The 17,845-nt window shown below is 33.9% G+C and overlaps 1 protein-coding gene across 2 annotated transcripts in view; it reads left to right on the top strand.

Annotated features, from left to right (window-relative positions):
• The first annotated feature begins 1,791 nt into the window (after positions 1-1,791).
• Positions 1,792-17,845, top strand: part of Dyb (Dystrobrevin) — a 42,058-nt gene continuing 26,004 nt past the window's right edge. For both annotated transcript variants that reach the window (XM_072535720.1, XM_072535719.1), the window contains exons 1-6: positions 1,792-1,926; positions 2,251-2,397; positions 4,964-5,180; positions 5,244-5,329; positions 13,662-13,813; positions 17,175-17,283. In XM_072535720.1, the coding sequence (XP_072391821.1) occupies positions 2,253-2,397; positions 4,964-5,180; positions 5,244-5,329; positions 13,662-13,813; positions 17,175-17,283 (709 nt within the window). In that variant the 5' untranslated portion in view covers positions 1,792-1,926; positions 2,251-2,252. The remainder of the gene's footprint in view (positions 1,927-2,250; positions 2,398-4,963; positions 5,181-5,243; positions 5,330-13,661; positions 13,814-17,174; positions 17,284-17,845) is intronic.

Here is a 17,845-nt window from a genome sequence, read left to right as displayed (position 1 = left end):
TCTTAATTTGTACACCATTATTTAAAATGACTTTAAAATCATCGAATAATGTTGCAGCTTTATATTTTTAAAGACAGTGGTAAAGCATGCTTTATATTATATTTTACAGTAACATAATCGGTGTTGTTGTTTTGTATTGAAATAATAAATAATTTAGGACTACAATCTTTTTGATTCTATGGTACTATATTCTATGGTACTATGGTACTGATTTTATTAGGAAAAGAACCTTATAGTCAGAACTTAACATTATAAAAATAATGTTAACTTAAATCAGTTAATTATCTTCGGAACATGAAGAATTGTCTTAGACAACTTTATTTTTTCTTGTTTTTAAAGATTTATAGAAGGAATGATAAATAGAAGTTACCCATTCTAGCAATTCGATTAGGTGGATATCTTTGATAGGAGACCATCGAGAGAACTTCTCATCTTTCTTTTAAAATGTACAGTTTTAAATGTTTTATAAAACAATGTCAGGGTGGTCTCTTTCGACTTTCAGGTGCACAAGTTTAGAGGATAAAAAGGGTTCATTTTCTGTGTTCCGTTTCCTATTAATAAACGGACTAGTCGATTCTTTGCGCATTTTTTCAAAGTTGAAAAAGTCGCTTGTTTTCAGCTCATAAACAATAAGCGGTTTTAAAAAACTTCAGGTGCTTATAAACTGGCCCCATTCATGGGGTACAGAAATACTCATAGTAGGCAGTCTTTTCTTATTTCTCCCAATCAATGAATGTATTGTGTCTGCTTCGTTACAAACCCGCTAAAAACATTAGCTGCATCAGATAAAAGAGATGTAAAGTGGTTAGTAAAAACTGCAACAGAATAGGCGACAAAAGAACCATTTAAATCTTGGGACAACAGAATATAACAGTGTATCGTTCACTTCAAAGTAACATTCTATATTCTACTATTCTGTAACTATTCTACTATTCTGTACAGTGTGACCTGGAAGTTTTTTGTTCACACATATTGTGATGTTGGGTTCCTCTCTACGTTAACCCAACTGATTTTCCATGTTGTTCTTTTAGAACTACAGATGGATACTTTTGTATTTTATTAAGCCAACTTAAAAATTACAGGTTTAACCCATGTCAGCTAAAAGGCTATGTGTGTAAATACTTGATAGTTTTGTATAACAATCTACTGTTATGATCAATATTGTCTATAATATGACTTTTTAGCATTGAACTAAATTCCAATCCATATAACATGACACGTTTGGTACTCCACAATATATATATATATATATATATATATATATATATATATATATATATATATATATATATATATGTTTATTTCAGATATCTAGTCTTCTAAGAAAGCCTGTTACTGGTTTCAGATATATACCTAATGGACGAAAATTTAGTGACGTCGGACACCCACACCACTCACATTTTAATATCACAAGACTGTATTCTCCAACAAATATCGTAATAGCAATGTAAGTGATATATTAAAAGGAGTTTATTACTGAAAAGCCCTAATTTTCTACCGATTTTCATTCTTCGGTACATTTTACCTCAAATTTACCTAATTTGATACATTTTTTCTTTACTTTTTCATAATTTGGTAGAGATAATTGTATGTACCAAATATGTACTTACAGCATATTTGTATATAAACGTGTTAACATAAAGATTAACAAATATATGTAAAACAATTTTAATTTATTCCTAAAGATTAATTGGCTAGCCCAGCCCTGCCTTGAAAAATCTGTAGAATAAGTTATCTAACTTTCAGCATCAGCGACGACCTCTGCATGGAATGTTTGTATACTGAAAAGTAGTGTGAGTAGAGGGAGTAAAAGTACAAGAAAATGGCGTGTGTCGTAAATTTAGGAGAATATGCACTAAAAAAGTGTCAACAGTAGTGTTGAATACATAGGAATTTAAGTTATTTAATGAAAAATACATCCTTACAGTAAGTGTCTCCTATTTCTAATTGATCAGACACGCATTAGAGCTTCAATTTATGATACATTCGAAAGTAAAGTAATGAGCTCAATCCATACTAAGATTCATGTTTTTAAAACAAATATCTGATTTTTTTTCTTGATTTTAATTTGACCTAATCCCAATTTAGCTTAATTAGGCTTAAATTACTTCGTATTTACGCCTGCTTATCAGGGTAAGAATGTCAATTAAACTTTCTTAATTGATAATTGACATTTTTGAGAGTAGAAAAGAAACAAATGCATTAACCTACTTAGTATTTTTTATTGTTTATGTTTTAATATTGTTGTAGATATGCAGGGTCAAGAAGGCCTCTCTGGGTCTTCCGACCACAGACTGGCGTTAATTCACGAAATGAGTGCACATAACTTTGACTTGATCAGGTTTGCTTCTTATAGAACTGCTACCAAGTTGAGATTTATACAGAAGAAAGTCAGCTGTGAGTATTTGATTTAATAAACATGCTAACTAGAATTAAAAACAACAAAATATGTCTTTAATAACAGTAAATTATGCTATGATTATATTGTTATACTTTCATCAAAAATATTTTTAAAATGAACTGTTTAAAGTGAACTTTGTGTGATAACTATTTTTTCTTGAATGTCTTACCAAAGAATATAGACACATGTGTCTATATTCTTTGGTTTTACCCTTTTCTTGACTGTATTTCTGTTAATGAATTACATAGTTACAAAAATCTAGCATGTGTGTTAATTATAGAGCCTATTGTATGAAAAAACCTGAATATCTTCTGCAAGCATACCATAATAATCCTATTTAGATTAACTTTCAAAGACTGAACAATCTCTAATTCACCTGTGTGGAGATATTGTATGCTTTGTGATAATATTCTGGTTTTTATGTCCATTTACTGATGTTAGATGTTTCTATTTGAAGAGTAATGAAAAATTTGCGTTAAAAAAAGTTATTTTAATGATTTTATGTTTCCAAAATATATTAATTTTGTCAATGTGACATAATATTGATAAACAACATCTCATTATCTAGTAAGAAAATATTTTTTTCAAAAAATTTGCAATACCAATTATTGCCCTCTCATTATGTTTATTTCTATGTCTATTGTCCAAGTTTCAAGATGCTAGAACTTTTCCTTTAAGAAAAAGAAAACTCATAAGAATATGAGAAGAAGAGGATCCATTGATCCCTAAATTGATAGGATTTTTTCTTCCACCAAGAAGAACATTGTATTAAGTTTTGAGAGTCCAGGACTTTTGCTTTAAGAAAAAAGGAAGGCAAAATAATATATGAAGAATTGCTCATGTCTCTTAAATTCAATAGAATTCGTACTTTACCAAAAGAAACTTATGCATTCAAGTAACCTATGTGTTTCAGACTCTATGACTTTTCCTTCAAGAAAAATTTGTATATATAAGAAGACAAATAAAAGCTATTGATCTCAAACTCAACAGAATTCTTTCTTCATCTGAAAGAACATATTACATAAGTTTGGAGACTGTAGAACCCTTTGTGCACTAAAAAGAGAAGGCATAAGAATATGAGAAGGATATCTATTGATCCCAAATTCAATACAGTCCTTCCTTTACCAAGAGAAACCTATGTATCAAGTGTCAATATTCTAGGTTTTTCCCCCAAGAAAAAGAAAAGGCATAAGGGAATGATTTAGGGAACTATTTATCACACATTCAATAGGATTCTTCATTACAAGACCTGTACCTTGTTTCAAGGCTCTAGGAGTTTGCTTTCAAAAAGAAAAGCATAAGAATATGAGTAGAAGAAGACCTATTGGGACCAAATTGAATGCTGTTCTTTCTTCCTCCAAGAGAATCTTATGTACCAAGTTCCAAGACTCTAATATAAAGGTGTGATTCTTCATTATGACAGAAAAAGATGTGTAGGTTAGTTTAGGTGAAATAAAATGAACATAGCAACTTGTTGGTGATCACATTAATTGGGAAGCTAGAACAAGCGCTTGTTGGTGATCACATTAATTGGGAATGATACTAGTCCTGTAGTCCTTAGGTTTGTACTCCAGTTATTAGAGACGAAAATGCCTCTGAACCTCTAAAAATAATACATACAAGCTGAATTTTGCTGAGAATGTTAATTTTAGGACCCCAAAAAATATGCAAAAAAGTTTAACATTACTACCCTCTGACTTCCTCCTGAAACCTCCCTCGCAGAGGGGGAAAAAGTAAAAATTCTGTCTGCAGTAGAAAAAAATGTTTTGAATAACAAATGTAGCTTAGATAATTTTGGACAAAAATGGTTAGTAGCGCTGTTTGTGTAAAATGAACCATTCTCTCCAAAACAACGCTTGAATCAATGGGCGATTTTGAGGGGGTTTTAGGGGTAAGCCGGGGAGTAGGAGTGAGTAACTTTTTTGCACCTTTTTTGGAGTCCCAAAATTGGAATTCTCAGCAAAATTCAGATTGCTCGTCTCGTTTTTAGAGATGACTATTGTGAAAAATTAGAAATTTTTCTCAAAAAAATCAAGTTTTTAAATTATTTTTGTGTTAATAAAAAGGAGTTCTTCTAAATTTTGCTGTGTTTCTAGCGTTTGTTTTTTTTTGGTGTTTTAAAATATCTTTTAACTTTTAGATTGAGTTTTATTTGTACAGATACAATTCGTATATAAAAGAGCTTTACAATAGGGTTTATAGGTCGTGTTCCAGAATTGTTCTTAAAGATTTGTCTGGACATTCACAAAACATGCTTCACTTAGTTTGTTGTGTAGGTGGAACTCATTCTAAGGGCATTTGATATTTTTTGCAGGTTATATTAATGCTAATACAAATAAAATTAATAAAATAATTGCTATAATCAGTTTAGTTTAATTTTGATATCTAGTAAAACAAACAGTTAATATCATATTTTTTACTGATTATAAAAACTCACATTATCAAAGACATATTATGTAGAATTTTGTAGGCCTACAATATGTTACTAATAGTTAATGTTACAAAAATTCAAAAACTGTCATCATACCACCCCAGGTATTTGATTAAAAATTTATTTTCCAGTACATGCTGTAGACATCTGGAATGTCATAGAAGCCTTCAGGGAACAAGGCTTGCATGCATTGGAACCTTCACAGGAATTAAGTGTTGCCAGATTGGAAACACTGCTTTGTTCTTTATACCACAGCTTGAATAAGAGGGCGCCACCAACACAACAAGCACATGTTGATGTTTGTGTTAGTTTGTTGTTGAACTGGATACTGGCTGCATACGCTACAGTGTAAGTTACAATATCTATTAACCTTAGTATCAAGTTTTAATAGGTATATATTCTTTATTTTAGTGATAATGTCGGAAAGATCAGAGTGTTTTCAATTAAAGTAGCTCTTGCTACCTTATGTGCTGGAAAACTTATGGACAAGCTGCGTTGTAAGTAATTTTATCTAAAAAATACATTATATTTATATAAGTGTGTACCAAAGAAGTATTGGGTATTTCCATTATTTAAACTGATTTAAACCTCAGCAAATTTTGACATTTTTAGAGTAACCGAATTTTCGGAATAGTAGAGAATATACACTCAGATAAAAAAAAACGCAATGAAGAAAATTTTGGTCAAATACAAAGTATTTCAGTTTTTTCATTTTTAACCCTATTTTGATGATTTTTTTCGCACACTGTAAAAATTTATAAATTTTAATTTAGCATAGTGAATTTTTTAATAAAATTTTGTATTTGACTGATTATACGGAGTTAATTAAAAGGTGGTTTTTTATCCTAACTTTGAAAGATCCGGTGGAATAATTCTGTTAGCGGAATTTTATATAACCTTGTTTTTCGATTGTAACCACGTCTTCCAAGTATTATGTTTTTTGTTTCATGTAAAAATATGTATCGGTTCATTTTTTAGTGCCAAATGAATTTGCCAGCCACAATTTAGGACTTTTTTAATTATGATTATTTTAGAGTTATTTTGTAATTCGACGAGGTAGCTTATTATAGAGCTATAGTGAAGTCGTTTTACCCTGTCGTATTTCGGATTAACGCCCGAAAAATAATTTATGACTCTAGATACAGCCACTCTGTTATGCTTTCCCTTTTCTACCTGCTTTGTGGTACCGAACCTCCTACTGGTCGGCTGTAGTACTTGAGGATAAATCAGGGCTACCAAAACAATTTTTTTATAAATCGTGAAAAAACGCAAATTGAATGCTTTGTGATGATAATTTATTGAAAAAACTTTTATTATTTTATTTCAAATAAAATTGTCTCGAGGAGTGCATCCATTCCTTGCGGTCGCATAACTGGATAATTTTAGTTGTTATATTTGCAAAAATAGTAAACAGTCTGCGGAGTCGAGGCTCTTCATTGACCGGACTCATCGGCCAATGACCGACGCGCCCTGCCACCGAGGCCCCGCCCCCTCGTGTATATATTCAGAGAGCTCCGAAAAATCTCGCTATTAGTAATCAACGATCGCCGGTTTTCAATAGTGACAATGGATAACGTACAAGAAAACGATAGAAAACCTAAATATAAGTTTTTATCTCCGAGTGAGCGTCGAATTGTGTTGAAAGTGGAAAATTATTTTACTTTAGAAAAAATCAACATGGGACCAATTACATCAGTACTGGCAGTTCAAAAAAGGACAAGTGCACCTTGTGGAATTTCAGAACGGACTTTGCAAAGAGTTCGCAAAATGAGTGAGGAGGAATTAAGTAAGGAAAATAAAAGGATTCGTTTGCATCCGAAAACCCTCGACTTGCCACAAGGTATTAAAATCTCAATCAGAAATATCATTTATGACATGTACAAAGCAAAAAAACATGTTACAAGAAAGACACTTATTCAAAAAATAAAGGACAGAGAACTTTATGATATGGGTTTGACCAGTTTATCAAAAGTATTAAAAGCTATGGGTTTTAGATACAAAAAAACCAATAATCGGTAAGTGTTGTGCGAGCTGTCCAATGTTGTTGGAAAAAGGTGGAAATTTATAAAAAACTATTTAAAAAACAAGAATTCCGAATTTGCCAAACAATTTGTGTTTCTTGACGAAACATGGATTTTTACGAAAGGAAATAATACCAAATCATCCTGGCAAGATGATTCTACCAAATGCTATTCGAGTACTAGTGCGAGTAATGGCAAAAGATATATTATATTGCATGCAGGAAATACGGAAGGTTTTATACCCAATGCTAGTCTTGTATTTTCTTCGACAAAAAAAAACTGATGATTACCACGGAAATATGGACGCCGATATTTTTGAACATTGGTTTGAGGAAAAATTATTAAAAAATCTGGAAAATCCGTCATTAATAGTCTTAGACAATGCTTCGTATCACACCAGAGAGGAGGAAAAGTTTCCCACAAGCAGCTGGAAAAAAAGAAGACTTAAGAAAGTGGCTGTCAGAGGAAAATATAGAACACGAACATCTAGTTTTAAAAGCTGAATTATTAAATAAGTGCAAGGATACATTACTGAGAAAAAATTTGTCGTTGACCAAATGGCACTAAAATATGGCCATGAGGTCCTAAGACTACCACCATATCACTGCCAGTACAATCCAATTGAATTGAATATCCAATGGAATCCAGATGAATCGGATAGCGAGTCAGATAGTGATGATACCTGTCCATAGATTAAGACTTAGATAGAAAAATTAACACTAAAGGGTACCAACCACCAAAAAAAAAACAAAAAAAAAATAAAACAAAAACCGCATGCAGGAGAGAGCCGGAGGCACGCCGCACGACGCTCTTGAATGCAAGCACCAAAAAAATTAGATTAGCAAGTAAGGTAGATTAAGGACATGACTGGACGAATGACTGGGTATTAGACGACGGATGAAAGGATTCGATGCTTGCTCGCTCTCGACTGCACTTGGTGCAGAAAAGGGAAAGCAAGTATCGGCACACACAACCATCATTAGATCACCGAACAATTGGTTTGACCGGTAGTGATAAAGCCGAATGGGCTAACCTACCACTTAAATGTAAATACACGGAAATCTCCCATTGCCTGACGGGGGATACCGCGAAATAGTGGAGACCTGGCTCCAAAGACCAGGGGGCGGAGGAAAGCCGGGGCTGGTTGTACCGCAGGAGGACAACCTACCTCGGTGGGTTTGGGAAGGTGTGTGTGGGAAGTAGGAATAAGTCTTTGTTTTATATAGATATATATTTTTATAGATATATTTATAAAATATATAAAAATAAAAATATAATACAAAATTTTGAACACCCAGTATTAACATTGGCAAATTTTTTTATGCTTAAATAAAAATAGAGTTTAGTACACGCTGAAAAAGAATTTTTGTTTTTTCGGCATAAATATTAACCACAATATTAATTTTTGAAGTTGCATGTGTAATATGAAAAATTTTTCAAAAACTTTAAATATCTTAAAAACGGCTATTTTTTTGAGAATGGTATCCCATTAAAAATCGATCCAGAATTTTACGTAGATTCTAAAAAAAAATAACAAAAAGCATAGTTTCTATTTAAAATAAGAAACTTAATGACGACTTCCGGTGCAACCGGAAGTGCTAGAAGAATGCAAATATTTAAAAAATGAAGAATGCTTTGCATAACCCATTATTTCAAGTTTGCAGAAACCAGTGACGACCAGAACTTTGAAAACTTTTAACCAACATGTTGCGTGAATGACCCTGTATATTTCATACTCAATGTTTATCAATTTACATTATGATATTCAATTATTATAAAACATAATACAAAGTTATTTTATTAAAAAAATCCCTAATGTCGTATTATCAAATTAAGAAAACCGTACATTTTTGATTTGAGAACCGCTGACTACCTGAGGCAAATCTGAACAGACACTTTTATTACTTATGCGATAGGCTAAAACGATCCTACTTTAGAGCAAAATACATTATACTATGATAAGTTGGTTGTAATAGTTGAGGTTTTTACGCGAATTTGTTTTTGGGATTTTGAAAGGCATAACGGTCGCTGAGTACGATGTTTACGGGTTTACATTTAATGTTTGGGTTAAGAAATAATTTCGTTTAAGCCTTCTGGATTTTGTTTAATTTAATTATGGGGTTTTTGGGCTATTTAATTATGTCACAAGGCGTTTAAGATGATCAGAGTTAAGAGTTCCGTTACTGAAGAAGACATTAATAGACAGATCGTTTTTGTAGTAGCATTTATGTTTGTCATTAAAGAATACTTAGTGTTACCATAGCATTTGAACAACTACATCGTTTCATTTATCATAACCTAACCTTATTTAGTGTTACCAACTAAAATAATAATAAAATTACCAGGTATTAAAGGCAGATAACTAACAATACACCCTGGCATTTGCAGAAGTGGATAGTCGACATCATAGAATATTTTAGAGTTAATTATGTAATGATGCATATATGTCATAATCTGATAAATAAAAATCCTGGTTGGATTCTCGTTCGAACCCCCGAACAGTAAACATATTAGCAATTAGCGATAATTGATATTTAATATTATCTTGTTAGTTTGGACAAAATAAGGAATTTTTTAAATTCAAATGTAGAATTTTGTTTATATCTAAAATTTAAACAAAGGTGCAGTGTAAAAGTGTTACTTCTTCTGGACTAAAAACTAAGTTTGACTTTCCTATTTCATCTATAACAAATCCAGGGTAAACAACTATTTTGCCGATTTGGCGTGAGGTTAATTACCGGTCCTTCCGGTAATGATACTTTATAAGCACTAGGGCCGCCTTCAGGTTACTTAGCCCAAACATGGAAATGGATTCAGCAGCGGGATCTACCATGGAAAGTTCTGGCAATCTACTCGTAAACCAACCATCAAAATTATATTCGACTGCTCTCAATCAACCTACAAATAAATGTCCAAACAAAAAACAAGCAATTCTACTTCACCCATTCCCAAACTCTAATATTGAAGTTTACCTTAATGCAGTAACTTGTAAAGTGGATCCCAGAAAAATACATTCAGTCGAAAATACTTTCAGCAACAGACAGTCGATGAGTTTCTAGCAAGCGACAATGGGATTGTAGTAATTAATCAAGAATGTATTCAATCCCGAAGACTAATAACTCCAAATGAACGATTGATTATTTCCAACGTATGTCCAAGTATTCCGCACAGCATTATAGAAGAAGAACTTCAAGAAGAAGAATCTAATAACTCCAATTGACTTTCTCAGGATAGGGACTTCAAACCCAGCATTCAAGCATATCTTGAGTTTCCGACGATACACTTTTATAGCGACAACTAACTTATGAGGATAACAACTGTCGAATTTTCTTTTCCATCGAAAAGCAATATTGCTACTTATACAAGCAGCAAGGACATTTTGCATCTCAGGGTCCCAATAAAAATAATCAGACTCCTTCAAACAACACCCAAAATACTGTTCATCTAAACTCTCCACAGGAAGTACACCAATCTTCCGCTACGGAGACTGAAACTACAGTACAGCAATCAGTTCCTTTGTCGATAAATTCCTCTACACAATCCTTTCTTACTGAGGCTGAAACATCTAGAAAAATCATTACCTCTCAATCAAATAAGCATACTCCGATAAACTTTGACCTATCCAATGAGACTGAAATGAATACCTTAGATCAAGATTCATCCTCATCTCAGCGCCCTAAACGAAACGTATCTGAAATAATATTCTCCCCAATAAGAGATAACGAAAATGCCTTCGTTGGACCGAAGCCACGAAGCAAAAAACCAAAAACTCAACAAAAAAACAACCAAAACCTAGTAGAAGATCTTACCAAATGCACCAGTCAATTCTTCAAAGAAAACAATAGATACTTAACACGAAGAACTTATTGACTTCTTTGAAAATGCGCATGGTTCTGCGCATTAGCTCCGAATTAGCTGCTATACACAGGTGCGCTATGGAACTAATCGGCCGAAATGTAGATAACGACTCCATCGTTATCTATTCGGATAGTCAAGCGGCTCTAAAGGCTCTCAGTTCGGTAGTACAGGTCGATTCATGGCTGGTATGGAACTGTTTGGATGTCCTCTCTCAGGTGGGAAGTCAAAACAGGTTGACACTTGCCTGGGTGCCGGGACATAAGGGTCATCGTGGCAACGAGAAGGCCGATGAATTGGCCCGAGAAGGCGCATCTACGCCACTGGTTGGTCATCTACGCCCTTCTTTGGAATCGCAAATACGATAAAAAGGGCAGCCATACACATATGGGTGCAACAGAAGTCTCTTGAGTACCAGGACAGAGGCAGGCCAAACAGTTCATCAAAGGACATTCGGCTAAATTTACAGCAGACTTACTTTCGCACAGACGCAGGACTGTCAGAATGATAGTGGGTCTGCTCACTGGGCACTGTAGACTCAATAGACACTTGAGTCTCATAGGCCTGACAGAAGAGGACACCTGTCGTTTCTGTCTGGAAGAAGAGGAAACCGCTCTACACGTTCTGTGCCATTGCGAAGGTCTCGCACGAATGCGGTTTCTAGAACTCGGAGAGGAAAAACCGGAAGCATCAGGCTACATGAAAAGGCCACTATCAAGGCTGTTAAGTCTCATTAAGAGGACCAAGCTAGATGAAGTGCTTTAAAATAAGGGGGAAACACAATAGATCTGCAAAGGTCGCAGTGTATCAGGCTCTATTGGCCGCCCCATTTTCTACATTCTTCTTCATTAATACAAAGAACTTATTGACTTCTTTGAAAATGCGCATGGTTCTTCAGATCCTCTCAGTGTCGCCAGAACTTACTCGGAGGATATCGAAGGATTGATAGACTTTCTAAAGAAAATACAAATACCCTTGTTCTAGAATTAAAAACAAAATTACAAAACTTTTAAGTAATATTTTTACCAATGATCCTAGCGATTCCTCTCCGGAGAGTTATTAATTAAACTATTTTCAATTCTATTATTCAATGGAACCTAAATGGGTACCATACCCATTTAGAAGATCTTAAAATTCTTATAAATAAATTTCATCCATCCATCCTGTTTGCAAAAAACACATTTCAAAGAAAATTAGTGTCACAATCTTAAAAACTATACACCACATTTTAGGACACACCAAAATCACACATAATTTCCTATTACAGAAGCAACCCAAACCTTTGTGTTACGCGTGTGATAGTGATCTAACAGTACATCACTTATTAGTGGAGTGCCCGTTGTACGCATTTGAAAGATTACATGAGCAGTTACCTACAACAATAAAAAACATTCTAAGTGAACATAGTGAAGAAACTAGTGTATCTCGGCAGTAATATCAATGAGAGTTGGGATCCAACCGCAGAAATTAAAAGCCGAATAGAACAAGCCCGAGCTGCCTTTGTAAAAATAAGAAACGTACTTTGCAGTCACGATCATCTTGCTACATCTTTCCTGTCCTGCTGTATAGAGTGGAAGCGTGGACTCTAACTGAGGCTATCCTTAGACGCTTGACAGCCTTTGAGATGTAGGTATACAGACGAATACTGAAAATAAGCTGGGTCGACAGAGTTAGAAATGAGGAGGTCCGTAGACGGCTGAACCAAACAACACAACTGGTCAATATAATAAAGAAACGCAAGCTGGAATACTTCGGTCACATTATGAGACACCCTGAAAAATATGATCTTTTACATCTGATCATTCAGGAAAAGATCCAAGGTAATCGTGGTCCTGGTAGAAGAAGAACATCATGGCTGAAAAATCTAAGGCAATGGTATGGAAAATCAACTACAGTCCATCTAATTTAATTACCGTTGCACGTCATTATCTACGTCAGAGATCGAAGTTGACATCGTTGCCAAAGTATAAAAAAATCCTGAATCCATTTTAAATCAAATAGGTCACATAATTATTATTATACTCTTTACAGCGACTATTTAAATTCTTACGTGACATTTTTGAAATAAAACACTAATTTTGTTCTAAAAAGAACAGATTTTATTAAATAGGTAAAAATATAAAAAAAGAGGTATTCACTTTAAAATTTAAAATAAACAAGTAAAAAAAGTATCAACACCGCAACTGTCAAATAAGTGTGACCATTTTATGCCAAAACTTCACCTTCGTTCGATTACAGTTACAGTGTGTTCCGAACAAATGTTCTTCATAAAAACGCTTTATAATGCATTTATACAAATTAAATGAAACATATTGTGTATTTCTTTAAGTTAACATTAATAGAAGTCTTTAAATATTAGTTCTACGCGTATATAATAAATATGTCTAGTGGCTGTAGTGCCAGTGTACTCGGCAAAGTGATTCCAAAAAAGAACACACCTACCGCTTAAATATTTCGTGTTGGTATCATGTGACGTCACGGGCTATGACGCCGATGACGTGCAATGGTATGTAAATTAGATGAAGTATACGTCGTTATTTAGAGCTGCTGTCAATAAAGTCACGATAGCGAATATGGTAGCCAACATGATATCCAACGATCGATAACGGTCATGGAACTAGAAGAAGAAGAACATAGTGACCACAATCGTACCATACTTTTTTTGGTTTTCTCGGGAATAATCAACACAATCTAATTGTATTCTTTGTTTTTCTTTATGTTTATGTTATCTGTAAAATCGACCATTGGTGAAATCGTTTCAAATAAAAAAAAATGCTGGTTGGTGAAAAATTATTCAGAGGGAACTTCGGAATATCAATAAATTAATTGCTTTATGTACATATTGTATATTTAACAAAACAGTTATAAAAGACTAAAAAATAACAACAAAATGCCTTGACTTATTATGAAATTATTAACACAATCTGAATTTCTAACGGACTATTCATTTCAGACATATTTTCGCAAATATCCGATAGCAACGGCTTGTTATTACAGTGGAGATTTAATGAATACCTACAAGAAGTTCTGGCTCTTCCGGCAGCAGTTTATGAATCTCCGACTTTTAATTATACCGACTCACTTGCCAATTCAATTTTTAGTCCGGTAAGAAACAACTAACCTGAATAATTACGTCTGGTCTTAGTCCAAGAACAGTACAAATGAAAAATCATACATTTTCACAAGTAAAAAAATAACTTGTTAAGTACTGTTTTAGACAAATATTAGTGATAAATGCACAAAAATTTCTGAGATGTAGAGCGCAAAAGATCCTGTAATTGTACTTTTCTTGGACTGGTATCTAAAATACAAGTGGAGAAATAACCATATCGATGGTGCCATCGATAGTTGGCGAGAATTTTGCTATTTAAAAGTTTCCAAATTGTAGGCACTAAATTTTAAAAAATGATAATTTATGTTTAACGAAAACACTGTTGCCAGGTTGTGGCCACACAAATAGTCGTAGAGTAATGAACTTGTAAAGAATCTATAAAATATTACACTGTCGACCAGTAGAAAAGAACAGTAGATCATCGACGCACTAAGACGCAAGTTAAAGAGAGATTAAAATCCCTCAGTCAAGACGTTCTCTTAATATCAGTTTACGCTGTTACGTGAATTTTAAACCTTATAAGTATACTCCCTCTATAACGAACACGGTTATTACGAGGTTTCGCTTATAACGAGATACATTAGATTTCCCGTGAAATTTCTATGGAGCTATAACCCTCTATAACGAGGCAAATTTGGTTATAACGAGAGAAATTTTTTTTACGTTTTTGGTCCGGTCGTGGCTATAAATAAATACCTTTTCAAACAGCCCCTCAATAAACTTATCTGCAGCCCGCAATAAACTTCTTTACAATGAATAAATACGACTGTTTCACATCTTTAGAAAATATGATAGTTAGAATGATACTGGACCATTTAAAGCAGTTAAAAATGAGAGAGTTCTTAAAATTGCAGAAGCAATAGTTTATGTTATCCTTGAAAATACGCTTTATACATTATGTAGTTGGAAAAAAATATAAGTACAGATTTTGACGTGACAACGTCTTAAATTAGGTTGTGGCTCGGAGTCACTCATGAAAAAGTGTAACGGCCGCTCACGTCTGTTACGATGAGTCACCGAACGAGTGAGAGGCCCGCCGGACCGGCGAATGCCTTGCGTCTCTCTCCCACTCAAACATGATCGGTCCGCTGCGCGCGCAGCACTAGAGAATTAGGCGCGTTGAATCGGTGCGTGCTTGTGTCTCTGTCTTTCTCGAGCGTTCTTAGCGTTGAAAAACCGAGAAAGCGTCATAATACAAGTTCACACGTGTGGTTAAAGTATCGTCAGCTGTGTCTGTAGTGAAAATGTGGAGTGCTTAGATTCATCATTTACAACAACTACAACAATAAAGGTAAATAATTGTACACTAATATTTCATTATCGTAAACTATGATTGATTGATTAATTGTTAGATTGACACAAAAGTTGAGAAACTGAGTTTATAGGTTATGTCATACTATTGACAAATGTTGATAGTGTTAAGTAAATTATTAGTTTAAATCACTCTGCAATCAATCGTAATTCAGTCGATTGAGAAGAAACAGCGCGTTTCAACTGCAAACAACTATTGTGCAATTTAATAATATTCATATCAATAAATATTCTACCGAGAAAAAGACGTTGTCACGTAAAATCTTCGCCCGTAAAACCGACTTTACAGGCAACCGATTTTTTTGTTTTAACCTATATCATTGATAATAAAAGTAAACAACTCTTTTATGTTTTAATATATTTCATTGACAATAAAAGTAAATAACTTTTTTTCAAAAACGCTATTCAAACAATATTTATTAGCATCTTATATTGCTCCGAATGGCTTCACTATAGGAAGTTAATGGTTTAGAAAACTACAGATTCATATGTATGCACAGTATTATTATTGTCTGATATAACGAGATCGGCTTATAACGAGGTAATTAGTCTGTCATTTCAGTTCTCGTTATAGAGGGAGTCTACTGTATATACCTTTTTACCTCAGATATACCTTACCTTACTACAGTAGACTCCCTCTATAACTGAAATGGCAGACTAATTACCTCGTTATAAGCGGATCTCGTTATATCCAACAACAATAATACTGTGCATACATATGAATATGTAGTTTTCTAAAACATTAACGTTCTATAGTGAAGCCATTCGGAGCAATATAAGATGCTAATAAATATTGTTTGAATGGCGTTTTTAAAACAAAGTTGTTTACTTTTATTGTCAATGAAATGCATTAAAACAAAAAAGAGTTGTTTACTTTTACTGTCAATGAGATACGTTAACACAAAAAATCTGTATTCTGTAAATATGTATAAAGCGTATAAAGTTATTTTGTCATTTTTGACTGCTTTAAATTGTCCAGTATTCTATCTATCATATTTTCTAAAGATGTGAAACAGTTTTATGCTTCTTCATTTGCGTTTTGTCATTGGATAAAGTGTCTGACAACCTTTAAAACACTTTCCACATCTTGTCTATTAGGACCCATATTATTAGGTGTGAATGGTCAACCCAATACAATGACACTTGTGAATCATAAATTTTACATTTCCGACTAAGAATCATAAATTGTAAGAAGTTTATTGCGGGCGGCCCGCCGTTAAAAAGGCCTATTTATTTATAGCTACGGCCGGGCAAAAACGTAAAAAACACGTTTTTCTATCTTATTTTCTCTCGTTATAAGCAAATTGACCTCGCTATAGAGGGTTATAGTTCAATAGAAATTTCACGGGACATCTAATGTACCTCGTTATAAGCGAAACCTCGTAATAACCGTGTTCGTTATAGAGGGAGTATACTGTATATATACAGTACGGTACGTTATTCCGAACCCAAGGTCGTCCAGACGGCGCGTTAGTCCGAACAGCTCTTACTACTCCGCCCTGCCTCCCCCACGATTGGGGGTTCCAGGTTACCAGACCACACATTGGTGTCATTTCAAAAAAAGAACACTCCTGGTCGAAAAATTATGAAAGAAATAATCACTTTTATGCCTTGTGCAAATGCTTCACGGACTCACAAACTTCGGTTGCTTTTTGTGGGCACGGCTAACAAGCCTCGTGTATTCAAATCTGTTGATCTTCCCGTGAAGATTTGGTCTTGGGTTGGTTCAAAACTGAATTCGTCCCTGCTTTTCGGTGTTAGTCCATATAATCCGATGTCTAAATTATTTAGTAGCCTAATTGTAAAAAGGCTTCAATGCAAGTAGCGTTATCTCGAACTATTACAAAATTTTTTTGTACGCCACTGGAAGACCAAGAATAACGCTGACTCGTCATCACTATTTCTTGGACTTTAGTGCCTACAATTTTGAACTTCTACTATAGATAATATATAAATACCACAAAAATAGTGTCAGAGCTATACATTCGTAGTAGTAGTAGTATGAAGTCCTGACCGATGACTGCTATTAAAATAATGTTTTAGAATGCAAAGATCACCGTCAATGACTTTTTGGATACTATGATGTCTGATCCTGGACCGCCAGCATTAGTTTGGTTACCACTGTTACATCGTCTAGCTAATGTTGAAAATGGTAAGTAGTTAAATTTTTTACATGAACAAAACCACATTCTCTTCCCACAGTCTATATTTTTTTATAAATTTGTTATCGGAGCACACAAAATTTCTGAGATACCTATTTCGGACTGGTATAAATGCTTCGATGATTGGTTTATTCGAATGCAAAAGTGTATTAATCTTAAAGGCGAGTACTTTGAAAAACAATTAAGATGATTTTTCATAATGAAAAGTATCTCTCTAATGTAGTTTTTGAGATAATAACGATTACTAATTTGAAGCTACTTCAAAATGACTCTTCGAAATGACACCCAAACGAAAACAATTGGACGTTTTTGGTTTTTTCAATAACAACCTGTTATTAAATGTTTTGTAAGTATTAATTGTGTAGGTTTGGTGTTTCCTATGACGTTGACAACCCAGCCACTTCTAAGGTTGTTTTCTCAATAAATACCCTTTAAATTATACTCCATTTAGTTTCTCCTGTTACAAAGCTGATGATGACCATGATGGCGAAACGGGTCCTTATATATTATGGTTATACACCCCTGCGTGGGGTTAAACCGCGAATGCTTTCT

This window comes from Diabrotica undecimpunctata, chromosome 6, assembly GCF_040954645.1.
Source record: "Diabrotica undecimpunctata isolate CICGRU chromosome 6, icDiaUnde3, whole genome shotgun sequence".
Classification (NCBI taxonomy): Eukaryota; Metazoa; Arthropoda; class Insecta; order Coleoptera; family Chrysomelidae; genus Diabrotica; species Diabrotica undecimpunctata.
This window is presented reverse-complemented; position numbering and strand designations above follow the sequence as displayed.